General features: G+C 39.1%; 1 protein-coding gene across 4 annotated transcripts in view; it reads left to right on the top strand.

Moving 5' to 3' along the window:
• Nucleotides 1-18,645, top strand: part of SHPRH (SNF2 histone linker PHD RING helicase) — a 91,689-nt gene that overhangs the window by 61,514 nt on the left and 11,530 nt on the right. For all 4 annotated transcript variants that reach the window (XR_011535451.1, XR_011535452.1, XM_008540872.2 and 1 more), the window contains exons 24-25: nucleotides 1,599-1,670; nucleotides 4,890-5,078. Coding sequence is in view for 2 of the 4 variants with exons in the window: in XM_008540872.2 (XP_008539094.2) it covers nucleotides 1,599-1,670; nucleotides 4,890-5,078 (261 nt within the window). In the remaining 2 variants the exon portion in view is untranslated. The remainder of the gene's footprint in view (nucleotides 1-1,598; nucleotides 1,671-4,889; nucleotides 5,079-18,645) is intronic.

Consider the following 18,645-nt stretch of genomic DNA (forward strand, 5'->3'; position numbering starts at 1 on the left):
TTGAGATGAAATGACATTCCAGAGAAGGAAGAGCCCTTTCCAGGTGAGCTGAGATTGCTGGCCATTGTCCTGCCTGAAAGCATTTGCTGAGTGATTGCGGGCTGAGATTAAGGCTGGCTTTGCAGAGGGACTCAAATAGGGGAAAGAGAAATCAGTAGAACTTTTAATGGCCAGGTGAGTTGGTGTTACATTTTGAGACCTAGAGGAGCTTCAATGCACAACAAATTTTACTCAGTTGCTAAGTGATAGGGTTGCGTGACAGCTGGGCCTGAACTGGGAATACAGAGTGAAATTTTTCTCAGTCTCGCGCAGCGTTTAGGAGACAGTTTCTCCCCACAAGAGCAAGGGACCTCAACAAACACATAACAGGTCTTACCCTTAAGACATTTGAAAGCACAGGTAGACTAATTTTGAACTAAATTTGCAACAGTCCCCAAAACCAGCTCAATTTTTTACTGGAACGAGGTGATCAGCCACTCATACCTTAACCTAACTGCCTGTGAAGGGTAAGGATAATCCTCTCGGGAGGAAAATAACATCTAATTTTGTCTCTGCAGTTGTTTGTATAAACAAACTAGCAAATCTGGCATATAATTTAAAAATTATAAGAAATGTGAAGGGCAGGAAAATGTGACCAATAATTAAAGAGGAACAAGTGGACAATAGGTCCACGCCCAGGATCCGAACCTGTGAAACCCTGGGCCGCCAAAGCAGAGAGCACACACTCAGCCACTCGGCCATGGGGCTGGCCCCCAATTTTTTAAAATGCCTGCATACTTACATTTTAGTTAATGGAATTGTTTTTGAACCCTTAGAGTTGCTGCATCCATGTACAATTTAGCTTTTTTTTTTTCCTACTTAAAAACTTCAAAGGATAATCAAGAACCATTTTTTTTTAATGTTTAACTGTTTGGTTAGTGAAACCACAGGCTTAAAATCTTTAGTGATCTACAAGTCTAATTTACTTTTCTTTATGTTTTCTTCAGTTTTAAAACCTATTTGATGACTTTTTTGAAGCTGTTTCAATTTTTAAAATAGTTTTAAAGAGATTTTGAAAAGCTGTTATACTTCACTGTAATTTCCGGGCATAGATAGGTCTCAGATCAATAATATTTCTGCTTTCAAGTTATTTGCTTTGCTTTAATGAGATTAGACCAAGGATACTGAGAAGAAACCAGTATTAATAAGGAGTTTGGTAGATAAACGCTGCTTCTTCTCATGTCCGTAATCCCATGCCAAGGGGACATGCAGAATATGTATTTCTTTGTAACAAAATCTAGCTTGAAAGTAAAATTTAGCTAAGTTATATCACATTTTGCTTTTCATTTTGCCTTTTGTGATAATCACAAATGCAGTAATATGATAACTTTAACAAACTGTAATAAAAATTGTTTCCACTTTTTTGTTCTCTTCTTGAATAAATGTTATTTCTAAATCCCAGGAATGATAGTATTAGATAATAGATAAATTATTCGATCATCTCAATTATTAGGTTATTTAAATTGCAATTGTCAGCATTTACTTCTATAAATGAGTTATAAAACATGCATCAGGTTTTAAAATGTAACTAACGTACGCTTGAATTCTTTTTTGGATAGTCTCAAGACAAAACGTCAGGAGGTGTTAATCCAGAACCTTGTCCAATCTGTGCTCGGCAGCTGGGAAAACAGGTGAGATTGGAGTAAACATCACATGCATTTATAAAACGCTTTACAGTTTTCAAAGGCTTCTATAGACAATCAATCAATATTTCCTTCTCTCTCTCTCTCTCTCTCTCTCTCGACAACTTTGTATGCAAGGCAAATATTATCTCCATCCTAAAGATGGGCCAAAGGTTAGCTGACATGCTTAGTGCCACATATGTTTGAGCAGTGTTTTTCCTTAAGTGATAGGTGAAACATATTTCTAGAATAATCGTATTTTTTTCGTTAAAGATGCATGGTTTTGAATATTGTTTGTAGTTGTAAGATTGAGTCTTAAGTAATTTAACTTTGTTGGTTTAACATGCTTATTTGGTAATTGTACAGAAATATAATACAGTACACATGGATTTACTTAAGAAAGTATTACAAAGGTACAGTAACATAGCTCTTACTTAGCATTATTAATATCTAATAATACCAGGCTGTAGGGGCCGGCCCGGTGGCACAGCGGTTAAGTATGCATGTTTTGCTTCTTGGCGGCCCGGGGTTCACCAGTTCAGATCCCGGGTGCGGACATGGCACTGCTTGGCAAAAAGCCATGCTGTGGTAGGCGTCCCACATATAAAGTAGAGGAAGATGGGCATGGATGTTAGCTCAGGGCTAGTCTTCCTCAGCAAAAAGAGGAGGATTGGCAGGAGTTAGCTCAGGGCTAATCTTCCTCAAAAAAAAATAATAATAATAATAATACCAGCCTGTAAAGTACAAATAACAGCAATTCTGAGGGAATTTAAATGCGATTTTTAGAAGACCATTTTATCAATTGCGTATATTTCTTTGTGAATATTAGTATACAAATGTCTATGAGCTTGATGGTATTAGTTCTCCTCAAAGAGATTCTTATTTTTATCCTGCTAGCTGATTTATGAAACTATAAATTCCTACTTTATATGATAAATATATACAATATCAGAATATTGATTGCTTTTCAAAATTTGAAAAATAAGCCTATTACTGTTAAATGAATAAGAATCTTCTCAGCTGTTTTTTTTGTATGGAACCAAGTACAGAAAATTAAATAGATGAATTCCACATTCTGTCCTCTCATAATCAAAAAGAAAGTACCTTTTAGTTTCCACAGTTTATGAAAAAGGTGAGATTTTAAAGGACACTTTATTGGTAATAAATATTAAAAGGATAGGTATTAAATTGGAAACCGAGCAGAAGAATAGTAATGTACAGATACTGGTGATTTCTGATAAAAGTGATAAAAATTTTGTGAGAAAAGTTATGAAAAAGTGGAAAAGATCATGATATAGGTAGTTTCTAATTTGCTTTTTGTTTTGATGAGATGCCTGCAACTGGATTGATTGTCTCAGAAATTTTATCTAATTTTTGTCTTAAACACTTTAAGTTTTTAAATTTCTTTCATATACATTATTTCATGTAATTCTAGCATAACCCAAGTCTCCCACGCTTAGGGGAACATGTTGGATTATAATAAGAGTAACAAAATTTTACTTTTCTAACTCTTTTTTTTCTTTTTTTTTAAAGATTGGCACCTGAGCTAACAACTGTTGCCAATCTTTTCTTTTTGTTTTTCCCTGCTTTTTTCTCCCCGTATACCCCCAGCACATAGTTGTGTGTTTTTAGTTGTAGGTCCTTCTAGTTGTGGCATGTGGGATGCTGCCTCAGCGTGGCTTGACGAGCGGTGCCATGTCCTCGCCCAGGATCCAAACCAGCGAAACCCTGGGCCGCGGGAAGCGAAACGTGCGAACTTAACCACTCGGCCACGGGCCTGGCCCCTAACTCTTCATAACTATAGTCTGTAGGAACTCTAGATCCTTTCCCTTTAGCTTCCCAATTCTCCTCCTCTGTTCCTAATTTAGAGACTGTCTCGGAGTTAACTCACATATCCTGGCTAATGCCCTGGGAGGCATTGCCTTTTGTCTCTTCTTCTATTTAGGCCATTTTATTCAACTTCCTGTCACTCTAGTGCGCTCTGGTGCCCAATTTCTCTTTGGTTTCTCCTCCATCACAGATGTAGATGGACCCATCTTGCTGTTCAGCTTGTCCATTCTGAGCTTTCGAGAGCTGCACAAGTCCTCTCAAGTAGAGGAAGTGCTCTCCTCCCCCGGAGCACTAGAGGTACACTGAGTACAGATCAGTGCTGCTACGAAAATGCCAGAGGTACTTCTCTTGCAGCTGCAACTCCTGAGGACTCCGGCACAAATCCTTGAGAGCAGAGATGCAGCTAGAGAACAGCCTGACCGACATCAGCCAGTAGAACCCCAAATAACCCTCCCCCTTCCCAATAATTGTTCTAAAACCACATCTTTCTCTTCCCTTAGTGTGAATTCTTTTCCAAGGGGCTTCTTAGTCTGTCCTGCGAAGTACCTCGGGTAGGCCCAGCCGCACACCTTCTTTCCATGCAAGTCCATGCATGTCCAAATCCTAGAAAAAACAATAGCTCACAGCTTAGGAGACTTGTCACTCACAGCACCACTCAGTTCTTGTTGGTGGTGGTGGTTTTTACCACGTAAAAAAGGTTAAATTATGAGCATAAGATGCCATAGCTTTTAGAACTGACATGGAGACTAAATCTAATATGCTTCTACACCCCTCTGTTGCCAAAAAGGGGAGACATCTCCGTCATATGCTCCAGAGATTCAGAAGATTATTGGACTTTTCTTGAAATAAGACAAGGAGGTTTTAAAATATATTTTTATCAGTTTATTTGGGAGTTTTTTAATGTATTCAGAACCACTTTTAAAATAAACCTGAGATATTAGCCCATCTCATTTTGTATATCATAAATGCTTTAACATGTGAAAATGTAAATCTGTTTAATAAATTGTATAGAATATATTGAATATGATATTATCTCCAAATTAATATTGTTCTCAGTCTCTCTGTTGTATTTGCTGTTAGAGTGCTGAGGAGTAATTTGCATTTTTCCTAAATACTGAAGTGAGAACACCAGCTTCTTACAAAATAATGGTGACTGACTGACTATGAGGGTGAGCAGGGCTAAAGACTAAGAGAGCTTACTCTGATTGGTCTAAAAAACAGTTAATTTAAAAGTACAACTTATGACTTTTTAAGCTTTTATGACTTAAAGAATATTAATGTCATGAAATATTTGGGAAGTGGAATTATGACACTCTTCTCCTTTTAGCATATTTCTAGACTGGAAGGCATCTTTGAGCGCATCTCACTGAGGCATGTTCTCTGTGTTTTTTTTTTTAGTGGGCAGTCCTGACATGTGGGCACTGTTTCTGCAATGAGTGTGTCTCAATTATTATCGAGCAGTACAGCGTGGGGTCTCACAGAAGCTCCATTAAGTGTGCCATCTGCCGCCAGAACACGTCTCACAAGGAAATCTCGTACGTCTTCACCTCAGAGAAAGCCAACCAGGAAGAGGACATCCCTGTGAAGGTAAAGTAGGTTAAGAACGTGTAGACACCTAGTCAGGGCAGTGTAACAGGAGTCGGTATCTGGCAATGAGAGCATCGGCATCAGAACAGGCTGGCACGGTGAACGTGTAGAGACCTCTCTGGTCGGTCCATAGATCTGAGCCGAAAGCCTTGGCTTCACCATCTGCCTTTCCGCTGGGAGGAGCCCAAGGGCACTCTCTCAGACATAGGTAGCACTAGTCAGGCCCACTGTGGTAAAAAGCGCCGTCCTAGAATTCCAGTTCCCTGTCACATTCTGTAGCATCTCTGTCCGCTACAAATACATAGAGCTCTGGTTGAATTAGAGATGTATGTAAAGAAAGCTTCTTCCTCATTCTTTCATTCAGCCCTGGATATAAAGGGAAAAGGGTGTGCACAGCCAGATGGGTTCCTGAATTAGTGAAGGTGGCCTCAAGAACACAAGAAAGGTGTAGTGCGCTTCGCAATGGCGTGGATGGACGTTTCAGGGTACAGCCCAAACCTGGCTTGATTTTCCTAATTTTTTCCCCTGCTTCATTCACAATGTTAAGAAAGTGACTATAATTTGAAATCAAAACAGGATCCATAACTGGACTTTCTGTCTAAGGGCCATTTATTTAATGAAAAGCCTTTACTAGACGTTTTTTGTTCTTTGTTTTCCTTAAACATGCTCTTTTTTCTAAGCAAACTTAGACAAAGGACAAATCGATATATGAATGTAGAGGGAACATAGGGAATGTAAGGAGCAGTTGAGAGAATGGTGGAGCTGGCTCTTAAGCAATAGGTAGTAGAATCTTTTTCATTAATTTCTTCTCCTTCTGGGTTCTTGATGCTCTCTTCTCACTTAGTTATTTATTTTTTCCTTGGTGAGGAAGAATCACCCTGAGCTAACATCTGTTGCCAGTCTTCCTCTTTTTTTTTTGGCTTGAGGAAGATTGGCCCTGAGCTAACATCTGTGCCAGTCTTCCTCTATTTTGTGTGTGGGTCACCGCCACAGCATGGCCACCGACGAGTGGTGTAGGGCCATGCCCTGGATCCAAACCCACAAACTCAGGCTGCTGAAGCAGAGTGCACTGAACTCAACCACTAGGCCATAGGGCTGGCCCCTCTTCTCACTTATTTTTGAGGATTGTATTTGATGAGTAGAATTAACTACAAGTTGAAACTGCCAAGAGTTAGGCAGTTATTAGGATGCCCCTCTCCCAAGAAAACTACAGTTGAACTAAAGAATATCTAATTGCTGTTTATTCTCACTGTTATTTTAATAAAACCTGAAAATCTCAGTCACGTTGCTCTTTAGTGTGTTGAGACAAACAGAATCTCAAAGTTGAAATGAACTTTCATTCATGCATTCTTTGCATACATGTTTATTGGACACACACTGTGTGCCAGGCAGTGTTCAGGCCTCATGGCTGCAACATACAGTCATGAATAAAACAGACATGACTGCTGCTCTCATGGATTTTACAGATTGGCAGTGGAGGGAAAGAGTTTGAGTTGAGGCAGAAAGCACAGACATTAAACAAATAATTAATGTGGTATGATGTTTGTAAGCACTACAAAAGAAAATCAGACCTAGCCTCTCTGAGAGAATGACAGTTAAGCAGGTGTCCAAAGGATGAATGGATGATCCCACCTGGGGAGAGGGTAGAAGTGATCTTATGGAGAGGAGGCTGCCAGGCAGAAAAAAACAAACAAGAGCTCAGTATGTGCAAAGGTCTGAGACAAGAAGGAACTCAAATGGAACTGAATGGCTGTGGTGTAGAAAACACAGAGGAGAAAGGAATGAAATGAGCCTGGAACCTGAAGAGGGGCCACGTGGTAAAGGGCCACCTGGAGACTTGAGAATTTTTGTTTCAGATAAACAGAAAGCCGTTACATGTTAGAAGCAGAGAAGCTTCGTGATCAGATTGGGATTTTTAAAAGATCCCTCTTGCTGCAGTGTGGAAATGAGATTAGCAGGGACAGAAAAGAATAGAGTAGAAGAAATTGGAGAGCTCAGTGTAGGAGGCTACAGCAGTAGCAGTGGTGGCTTGGATTAGGTTGGTGGCGGTGGAGATATAAAGAAGTGGATGCAGTCAAGAGATATTTGGAGTAAAGTTGATTAGTAAGATAGAAGGTTAGAGGGCTTGAGGAAGAAGGAGATTTCGTGAATGACCCCATGGTTTCTGACGTGAAGAACCGGATGGATCATGGTGCAGTTACTGATATAAGGTATTTGGAAGAAGGGTACATTTAGACATACTATATTTGAAGAGCCTCAAACATCCCGGTAGAACAATCCAGCAAAGTGTTAATATGTGGAGCTGGAGGTAGAAAATTCAGAGTCATTGCATAAGTGGTCTGTGAAGCCATAAGAGTGAATGAGATTACTTAAGGAGAGAAACATAGCAGTTAGCTCAGATGAGGCCCTGCTGAAGTCCACAGTTTTTAAAGGTGGAATAAAGGGAGAGGAGCTGCAAAAGCAGACCAAGAAAGTGCAGCTGGAGACATAGGCAGTCCAGGAGGGCATGCTGTCCACAGAGGCCCCAAGAAAACTCTGCTTCAGCCAGGGGCCACTTACCAGCTGTGACCAGTGAGGCTGAAGGTGGCGTCACTACAGTGTGGACTGGTTTGGCTAATGAGGGTCACTGGTGACTTCAGAAGGACCTCTCTCAGTGGAAATGTACGGGCAAAAAGCAGATTGGGAAGGAATGAGGAGTGACCAGAAAGTGAATAAGCAGAGAGAAGAAATGCCCAACTATTGTAGAAATTTAGCTGTAAAGTAGAAAAGTGAGAATTGTAGCCAGAGGAGATAGGAAGTGCAAAAAGTCCCTATGTTGTTTTTTCTTTTTGATTTTGTTTAAAATAAAAAATTCTTGAGTATGTTTAATCTCCAGGAAAGAAGAATGGACTGAAGATATAGGAGAGAGAAGAGATAATCTGTAATAAAGTTTTCTTGAGAAAACGGGAAGGGTGTCGGTGGACAGAGAGAAAGTCGAGATCTCATTGAAATCAAGGAGCAGGTGCAGATTGGGCTGTTGAGCAAACAGACTGTAAGGGTAGGCGTCCGTACCAGAGAACAGGAGACCTTAATTAGTCCTTTTCAGAGAGGACAGGTATTCAGGACTCCAGATGTGACTGTGGGAATGGGTGGTCCAGTGAAGGTGGAGGAGGAAAGATGCTGGCAGATGCAGCGGTGAGACCTGCGTGTTGAATGGGTTGTCCAGGTGGACAAGTGCGTAACCTGCAGAGTTAGTTATACTTTATGCTACTCCCCCCACGAAGAACTGCCTTCCTTCTCAGTGCCCCCTCCCCTTTCTTCCCGCTTCTGTAGTTTCTCTCTTTCCTTCCCACAAAAATAGTCTTTCTTCGCCCTTTCTTCCTTCTCTTCTATCTCTTCCTCTGTCCTCAGGCATCCCAAGGACCACAGATGGCATTCTTGGCTAGGAAGGGCTGCTGACCCTTAGGTGAAAGCATTCATCCCCGCACAGGGACGGAGCAGAAGAAAGAACTGCTGTGTCAGGCTCCATGCAGCTCATGCAGTTGATGCAGTGAGGTTTAGGAAGCGATTGCTCTGGCTACTGGTAAACAGCACAGCCTCTGTGAAACTGAGTCACTGGGCCCATCCAACCCAAACACCTGCTCATTTTATGGCAGCTTTCCTAGACACCAGGAGAGAGATCAGGACAGTTACGTTTGTTGTCCTGTGGGGACAGGATTACCAGTCATCTGTTTATTATGCTCTTTCTTTCTGTCTTTCATGGGTACAGATGAACACATGAATTAATTGAAGCGTCTTGTAAAAATTTTGTAAGGTACAGAATTACTAAAGTTAATTTCCCTTTTGTTATAGATGCATATATACTTGCATTTCCTTTTTATTAAATATGTGACTGAATATTACACCTGTTATGCAAGTAAGTTTGATCCGTCTTCCACATTCTCATGGTGCTTCTTGCCACGTTACTTTTGCTTCTCACTGCCTTTTCTGTCACTGTTTGTGTCTGCCACTTCTACTTTCTGCCTCCTGTTCTATTTTCTGACTTCTGTCAAATTTCTGCCCTACCTGCCACCTTCTCCTTGAAGCATCTGCTTGTTGTTTTCTCAGAGACTCATGGCGCCCTTCTGACTCTCTGAAACTGTCGCACTAAATGGTCAGCTCATGTATCTCAGAACTGAGGGAGTAATCATATGTAAGATAAAGATAGCTCTGTGTGAATAATGAAAGCTTTGAAATTTTTATGTATTAGTTCAAACTGTTCCTAAACTTAGGGTGTTTTTCCTTTTGTGGTTGACTATCAAATCCCTGATCTTTCTTAAACAATCCTGAGAAGTAATTTTTTATTTTATTAAAGTTTTTGTGTTATCTGAAATGTTTATTTCACTCTAAGCAGTCACGTCGACTCTCAGACGTAGCAACCAGCATAATATAATATCATACGTAGTGCTTCATCATATGGCTGATCTTGGAGAAAAGCTATTTGGAGAACATAAAAATAGCATTAAATAATATGACATTTTTTTCTGCTAGTGTTTCACAATGTGAGGAATCCTACTGATTGACCGTAGAAATAAACCGAATGCTGAGATCACAGTGTGCCCTTCAGTGGATACATTTGCGTTACAGACTGTATCTGCCTAGCGGCAGTGTGACAGTATTCCTGAATGACCCTTGGAACCTACTGGGCATTTCACAAAGTAAACAAAATTCCCCTTGCAAGTTCTGACAACTGCCAGGCATTTGGGATGGTGAAGTAGGCCTTCTGGCAGGACATAGGCCCCACGTGGCATGTTCTCTGTGTCCTAAGTTGGCTGGGTTTCATATAAAGCATTTTTGTCACTGGAAACCCTGACCCTATAATGGACAAGATTGTTACGTCATAAGAAGTTTCTGTCCAAGAGAAGATATACTATATGGATTTATAGCCACAGCAAAACAGCAGCCACACGCAAGTGCAATGCTTCATCTTCTCAAACTTTTGAGTGACTAATAACTGGCATGCTTTTTAAAATAAAGAGTTTTTTCAAGCCCCATTCCTATAAATTTTAACTTATTAGATCTAGGATCTGGTCCAGGAATCTGCATTTTTAACGAGCAAATCTGTTGATAATAGAGATGTTTTATACAGTCCTTTTGTAGAGAAAAAAAATACTGTATTTCTATATTTATTTCTATAAGTTCCCAGAGAAGCCTAGGAATGCCATGTGTCAAATTCTACAATGTATAGAATCCTATCGTTTCCTTCCTTTTCTTTTTTTTAAGTTTTTATTCAGTTGATTCAAAGGTGACTTGTGAAGTCTGTCTTGTACTTTCTAAATATAATTAAAATAAACTTCTAGGTGGAAAAAGAATGATTACAAAATTCTGAGTTTAAAGTTGGCATAAAATAATTTGGTAAATATAACCCACAAGTAATTATATTTAAATACGCTTAACTAAATGTTTTTATATAAGATGCTTGCACGTGAACATTGCTACATTTAGAATGCAATTGTTTTTATCAGAAAATGTCATGAGTAAATATTATAATTGTAGAAAACAGTTTCTACTCACTGGCCAAAACTTGTAATTCTGAACTTAGTGAGTCTTGTGTTGAAGTTAGCAATAGCTTGCAATAAATTGAACTTGCAATAGAGACTTCTAAAATGAAAACTATAAATTATCTTTATGAAATTACCTTTGTGGAAAACTTATACTTTGTAGAGTGTAAATTCCATTAAAATGTGGAAAGGACATTACTCATGAGATGGGGCCTTTGTTTTATTCACTACTGTATCCTCAGCATCTAGAACAATGCGTAGCATGTAACAGGTACTCAGTAAGTGGATGCATGATGGATGGATGCATAAATAATTGAATAGTATTTCCATATAATATCCCTAAAGGGCTTTGTGTCCAAATAAAATTTTTAACCTTTTTGTAATTGCTAGCTTATCTCTTTGAAATCATTATGCAAAATGTTTAAAAGAATAGGGTAATATTTTGTGGCCTAGCACACTCGTAAGATTTCCCACACCCTAGGCAGAGTTTCCATTGAACTTTATTCAGGTAACATGTGAATGCTTGAAAAACCCAGCACTTGCCCCAGGAGTACGCTTGGAAATTATTCCTACTTTGTGAGACCAATCACACAAGCTGCATCACTGCGCTAAATTGTATCTGTCACTACCAACATGGGTTTTTAGCATGATGAACAGGTGCAGACCGAAATAAAACAATGTTAACTGATCTTACTCAGCTGGAACTACTATGGACAGCACAGGCACATTGAAAGAGTTAGCTCTACTTCAAAAAGAAATGTCCAGAATAAAAGTAGTGAAAGTGGGAAAATACCAAGACAGGAAATGACTTCCTCTATGGCGAACAATAATAGGAAACATTCAAGTTATTTGCAAGTTACAAACCACCAAGGAAAACTAAAGAAAGATCTACTACCTATCACCGAGTTATAATCCCAGTTGGTCATATTACTGATTACAGAACGTGGGTCTGTTTTGGGGGGAGGGGCGGGGAAAAGCTAAGTTGTGTAATTTTGTCTTCTTTAAAGTGTTGGTCCTCAGTGAGCTGAATCTTCAAAAAAATCTCTAGTCTCAAGACCTTTGATTCTTTTTTTTTTAATTAATTCTTTTTTTAAGGAAGATTAGCCCTGAGCTAACATCTGCTGCCAATCCTCCTCTTTTTGCTGAGGAAGACTGGCCCTGAGCTAACATCCACACCCATCTTCCTCCATTTTACATGTGGGACGCCCGCCACAGTGTGGCTTGACAAGCAGTGCATAGGTCCGCACCCGGGATCCAAACCAACAAACCCCAGGCTGCCAAGGTGGAGCGCATGAACTTAACTGCTCATGCTACCAGGCTGGCCCTTCAAAACCTTTGATTCTTATAGTATGTTTAAAAAACTGTAAAAATCTACTCAAGTAATAACTGGAAAGATGCAAATATTCTTTGTGCTCTGTTTCAGATGTGATTGCCCCACCTCTGACAAAGCTGAGACTCGGCGTCTGTGGCAGGTAGCACAGATTAGGCACCCATTTGACCCTAGAGCAGTGAGAGACTCTGCAGGTACAATGGCTTGCAGCACAAGGGTAGTGACGTAATCCGAAGACTAGCTCACTTGTGCTGAACAATTCCGATTGTATCATTGAAATAATAAGTTTAAAAGGGGCCAGAATTACAGGCCTCCCACCCATTCCCCTAAAACCCTCGTTTATCCATAAGAAATGAGGGTAGACAAAAAGCATATTGTTTATTTTTTAGTAGAAATAATTCATTCAAAATAAAACAGAACACACAAAAGTAATGCTCTGCTCCGTTCTCCCTTCTTTGCCTTGCCACTGTGACCAATTTCTATTTTTAGTTATAGACATCGTGTATGACTTTCAGTAATATATGTAAATTTTGTTTCTTGAAATACTAGCTTTCGACAGTATCTTCTGATGCCTCACTTTAAAATATGAGGAAATTAATGCATCTGTTCCTTCTTCACTCTTTCTTCTCCCCTCCACATCCTAACCTGTGTTGTAGTATCATTTTTATATTATAATGTTTATAACATTCACATTTGGTTATCTAATTATAGACATGTCTTCCAGACTAGAGAACATCAGTAAATGGTGTGTACAGCATTATAATATAAACACTGTTCACTGTAGAACCAAGTAAAGTGATTGAAGTCGTGCAGACGGGACTGTCACCCTAACCCTGTGTCATTTAAACTTTGCTTTTCAAAGAAGACTCTTCCACGCCCCCCAGTCTAACAGAATTTGTTATTTTTTTAGCCAGCTTCCCTCATTTCTGTGTCAGCTTCGTCTGGCACCGTTATCCATGTAATCCTCATTCTACAGTTCTTTTTTCACTACGTTATACTGCTTCAAGAAATTTTAGCATGCTGAGTATGTAAATGGCAAATTTCAGAGTTTTTACACTTCTGAAAATGACTTCCTTCTGCCTTCATTTTGGAGTCATAAGTGACTGACAACCCCCTTAATGTAAGACATTATTTGACATGTTGAGTATGTGTATTAGTGTGTGTGTATTTCATATGTATGGAATATACATAAACTCTCTAAAGATATGGCCTGCCTCTTGACATAAGAGAGTCTGTGAGCATGAATCGTCTGTCTCTCCAATGTTTGATGAAGAATGTGACTGAGAACACCACGGACTCCATTGTGTTGACTTTTTTCTGCTGTTCCTCAGGACACAGCAGCCACCTTCGCCCTTAATTCTACCAGTGGAGCTCAATAAGCACGACCCTCAGAATCCACAGATTTTACAAAGCGGAAGGGCTGGGAGGGGAGCGTGGACACATTAGGTAAAGAGGGAAAGTAAAAGGGGTGGAAGGAGGACGAAGGACTAGACCAGGGAATGAGGGAAATACGGCAGCAAGCTCACGGTTCAGGCTCATGGGCTGCCACGCCCTCCTTCCAGCCGCCCTAGTTTCCACTTTTATTGTAGAAGTTATTAAAGAAAAATGCAAAGCAACGATAGCTTTTCCGTCGTAGAGAACCATTTTTCTTTTATTTGTGTAAATCAAGTGTAAGTAGCCTTTGCTCTTGCAGTAGGGAGATCTCACATCTGCTCTCCTTCCTTCCCTAAGTGAGGAATCTCAGCAGACAGGAGGTGGAGGGAAAGGAATAGAGTGAAGTCAACTGCGGTGTATCCTCTACGCCTTACTCAAGGATTTTTCCTATCAATATTATTCTCTCCTCTTTCTCCAATAAGACTTCAGGGAATGAAAAACAGTACCTCACTCTAAAAATGCATTGGTAAAATGTTTAGGCCCAATTTGGAGGGGAGGGGTTGAATAAAGTCTAAATTAGATACTACTTGATAGCTTTTTATTATAATTCTTCCAATCTACTAAATATATGTCAAGGAAACAAAACTGAGTTTTCCATCCTTTTAACATGTTTAACAACTTTTCACTCAAAGTTTAGGTTCTGAGAATTTTACAACAGGAACCTGAGACTATAGAGCTGCCTTGTTCCAATCAGGGTTAACTTGGTGATGAAAATAAGTTTGTTTACCTATTTAGAGTAGACAAGAGCTTACATGACATTTCTCATCTTTAGCTGTGCTACTGGACAACCTCTAGGCCAGCTTCACGAGTAATATTCTTTGTTGGCCTTTGTTGCTAATGGCTCTTAATTGTTTTCTCATTGTCTTGACTTCCTACCCAAAAGTCTGGAGCTTTTAACTTTGTACTTAATTTTCCAGAAAGTGAAAGACCTCTGGTTTGTGTAGCTTTGCAACCTTGTTTGGTTTTTTGTTGATTAAATTAAAAGCAAGGGAGCAAAGATCTTCATAAAGAACAATTTTATGTGATTCTTTTGTTGTAAGGAAGGAGCATTCCATCCTTTTTCTTCCTTGTTGACTATAATAGGGCTCTTGGCTGCTCACCTCATGAGTGGAAAACCAGGAGAGGCACTGACTTGATCTGAGTGGTCACACTGTATCTCCCTTCCTGATTCCCTTGTTGACCTTAGAGAGAACTAGTGCCTCAGAGAGAACATCCACGAAGATATGGTCAAGGCAGGGCAGAGGACAGACGATGTGTCTTCACTGCAAAGCTGAGCCTTGGTCATGGATGTTTCAGAAACATGAAGAAAAACCAAGCGTTGATCATGAAGTCATGGTTGATGGATGTATATCTGGAAGAACTGATAAGATTCGCAAGAAAGGATGGGAATGAGGAAAGGGACAAGAACTTCAGAAGAGAACAGAGGTTCTTAGAATTAAATGCAACTTCATTAACCTAATATATTGTGAAATTATCTGGCAGTTTTGTGGGATTTCTATTCCCATGCACCCTCCTTCCTGATACATGTCATTCCAGCTTAACTTTGCATCTGTGTTTTTACTGGTACAGCTAAAAAGTAAGCTAAGTTAGACTGAGGCTACCAATTTACCTGTCTTGAGAATATTCTTACTCTAACACCTTGCATAGGGATAAATTGATGTCTACATGTCCTCATCCTTCTCTCGTTTGCCTTTTCTGTGATCCCCTCCAGGCCTGTCTATATATAACCCATCTCTTTCTTCCTGTTTTAATCTTTTTTAATGAAGTGAATATTTTTTTCCTGTAGCAGTAACCACATTGAATAGTCTTCTCAGAAGCAGGCAGATTTGAGCCCAAGTTCATTTATGTATTTGAGATAGAGAGAAATAGTTTAAAAAGCTGTAGAATGTGTATAGTGCTCATTAAGATGGTATAGTAAAGCATTCACTTAAATTGCTTCCAAGCCAAACCAGCAGTGTAAACCATCCTTTGCTTTCTTCTCTACTCTAACATGCATTCGGCTGTACCTGTTTGGGAGCAAGGGGGTGTGTCTTTTCATCTTTGGATGTCCAGTGCCTGATGTAGTTCTTGTTATTTAGGTGGACAGTAAGTTTTTGTTGAGTGATAAATGAATGATTTGAATAATCAAACATGAACTTCCTGAGATGTTGGAGGGACTTGAGTGATGGGGGAAATGCGGAAGAAAGTCTGCCTACGTCTCTTCACTTTCATTGACTCTGCCCTTAGACCAATCATGGTCTTTTCAGTATTATTTTGGGACTCTCACTTTTCACTTGCAAGTGAGAAAGCACAAGCAGGAAAGAGAAAAAAACTTCGTGAATAAGGGCCTACGTGGTAGGAATCTATGATTCTGAAGATGGAGAATAAAAGCCCACCAAGTCTGCTGACTTTATTCACCTGTCCTATGGCTGCTGATGGGTAGGTGACAAAATGGTTGATCAGCATGAATGAGGTGGCACCGCACTCCATCTGACAGCTTCCTTTAAGAGCAGTTCCAGTGATTTCCTTACACACTACCCAGCACAGAATCCACCAGGAGCCTGCTTCGTGTTAGATTGCATCCGTTGTCTTTCATGGCTGCTCTTGTCTGAGTCTCTCCAGCTTTTATAAGTGGGAAAGCTAGAGATTAATCACAAGATTTGATTTATCTATTGTTACCCATTCTGAATGAATGAAAAATATGTTGAGAATTTTAAACTGTCTTTTAACCCCCTTTGATTTTTATTTTGTTTATTCATTTGTTTTACTCAGGTGTGTTTGGGACTGAGAAGCCTAAATGTAAATATTAAATTTTTTTGCATTAAATAAACTGAGTGAGTGTGTACTATTTACAGAGGACCATGCTAAGCTCTAGGTGATATAAAAGTAAATGGCATTTTCTCCTTGTTTTCAAACATTATATTGACAGATGAGTGACAGAAGTATACTATACTCTGAGGTATGATATTATGTGAAATCATACTAGACAGGACTATGGCCGGGCAGTTGATTGAGGAAAGAGCTGTTCTTCTCCAAATAAAATCTTTGATTTTCCCCTTATGAAAGACAAAGTTAAATCTCAAGCACAGAAAAATCTAATAAAATAGTAAAGTCAAAAAATACTTACTTTTAAATCCAGATGTCATTTGTTAAGCAGTTGAGAATTTCTGTAACTAATATAATGTATTAATAGAACGCTTTTCCTTACGTTATTGCATTTAGTATAATTAAATGTGAACTACATACAGAGAGGTAGGAAAATATTTACAACATAAATTTAACATGTAACAGTATATGAGAAGTCCTACAAATCAGTAGAAAGAATAACCCCTTTTTTTTTAATTGGCAAAGGATATGGATAGACAGTTCACAGAAGAGGAATAGAAAATGGCCAACAAATGATGTTCAAACTCACTGTCAGGAAAATGCAGACTAAAAGAGAATTTGGTTCCTCATTTTCCCTATCAGATTGGCAAAAAATTAAATTTCAACAAGTGTGCAAAGAAGCAGGCACATTTAACTGTTGATAGTTAAAAGTTCTAGCATTTTTAGAGGGCAGTTTGATAAGGAATCTACCAAAATCCAAATATCTAAAAAGTTCCTTTAACCTTTGACCAACAATTCCATTTTGATGTGCCTATCCGACAAAACTATTTGCAACTTGTACCCAAAGCTGTAGGGACAACCATAGTCACTGAAGTATTGTTTGTACACAAGAAAGAATGAAATCAGGGGCCAGACCTGTGGCCTAGTGGTTAAAGTTCCACGCACTCTGCTTTGGTGGTCCAGGTTCACTGGTTCAAATCCTTGGTATGGACCGACACTGCTTGTCAGCCATGCTGTGGAAGCGATCCACATACAAAATACAGGAAGATTGGCACAGACGTTAGCTGAGGGCAAATCTTCCTCAGAAAAAAAAAGTGAAATCAATCTAGATATATTTTAATAAGCAAATATTTAATGAAATTGTTGAACCCTAAATATTGTGCAACCATTGAACTGAGGTAAATAAAAAGGTCCTACATGAAAAGATTGCTAAAAGACAGGGTTAAATGAAAAGGCCATGTTACAAAATATGTTTAAGAATGTTTGTGGGGTGTGTGTGCATTTTTATGTAGTAGGCTTCTAAAATATATAAGAAGGTCTAAGGATAAATGCCAAATTCTTAGTGGTTTTCAGATAAGGAAAGGCATAAAAAATAGATATAAATTTTTTAATCCTATATACTTCTGTTAGCTTCGTTGTCGAATAAACATGTTGCTTTTTTTGTAATTTTTTTAGAGTTATCAAAAAAGTTCTTGTGATATATCTAGGAAATAGGACAGAAACCAGATCTTTACCTAACTTCTATTCAGTTTTTTTCCTACTGTTTACTACCTTTCTGTGTTACCTTTTTAGATCAATAATCCTTCGTTGTCTATAGCATTTTCTTTTCATTTGAAACAAATTATGAATTCTTGTTAAAATAGACTCGTAGAGGCAGTGGATTTTCAACATAGCATCTTGTAACTTGAAGCAATTTTTAATGATAATTTATGATAATTTAAATGTCTTCAAACAGTCTAAAACATGAAATCTTTTGTTGTGGAGAAACTGCTTTAACACATTGGTCTAACATAAGGATTATGCATTTGTTGGCTTTGTTTTCAAAAATTGTACGGGGCATGCATGCTTAAACCAAGAGCCACGGACATATACAGGCCACCCACTTTCTCCATTGTTCTCATTCTCAGTAGCCACTTTCTGTCCATCTGGAAGAAAAGGGTATTAAGCTCGGCTCACTGCCTTACACAGCTCCTGCCAAGCAGAGTTGTCCGTGCCTCGGCTTCCTTATTCTTCTGTGATCGTGGAAAGTAACTGGACTGGGCCCAAATGAGATCATTGGGAACTTCCACTGAACTGGTCAGACTTTGATAAAGGGGAATGTTTTGGTCTTTTTCTTTGTAGAGTTAGCATTCCAGCTGGGAATTTTCCCCACAAAAGATTATTCTGTTTTCTTTTCAACTTTTGTAAGAAGTAGCTTAATAGATGGAAGGGTTCATAGTTATCCTGGTATTTCACTTGAAAATATTTTTGAAAATGAGACCTTGCAAAGAACATGGATGTTTCTGTCTAAACTCCTAAATGATCACTTTATCCATGATTTCCTGTTTTCTCTTGAGATAGTTTTGCTCTTTTTTTTTTGAGGAAGGTTAGCCCTGAGCTAACTACTGGCAATTCTCCTCTTTTTGCTGAGGAAGACTGGCCCTGAGCTAACATCTATGCCCGTCTTCCTCTACTTTATATGTGGGACGCCCACCACAGC

The sequence above is a fragment of the Equus przewalskii genome, chromosome 32 (assembly GCF_037783145.1).
Source record: "Equus przewalskii isolate Varuska chromosome 32, EquPr2, whole genome shotgun sequence".
Classification (NCBI taxonomy): Eukaryota; Metazoa; Chordata; class Mammalia; order Perissodactyla; family Equidae; genus Equus; species Equus przewalskii.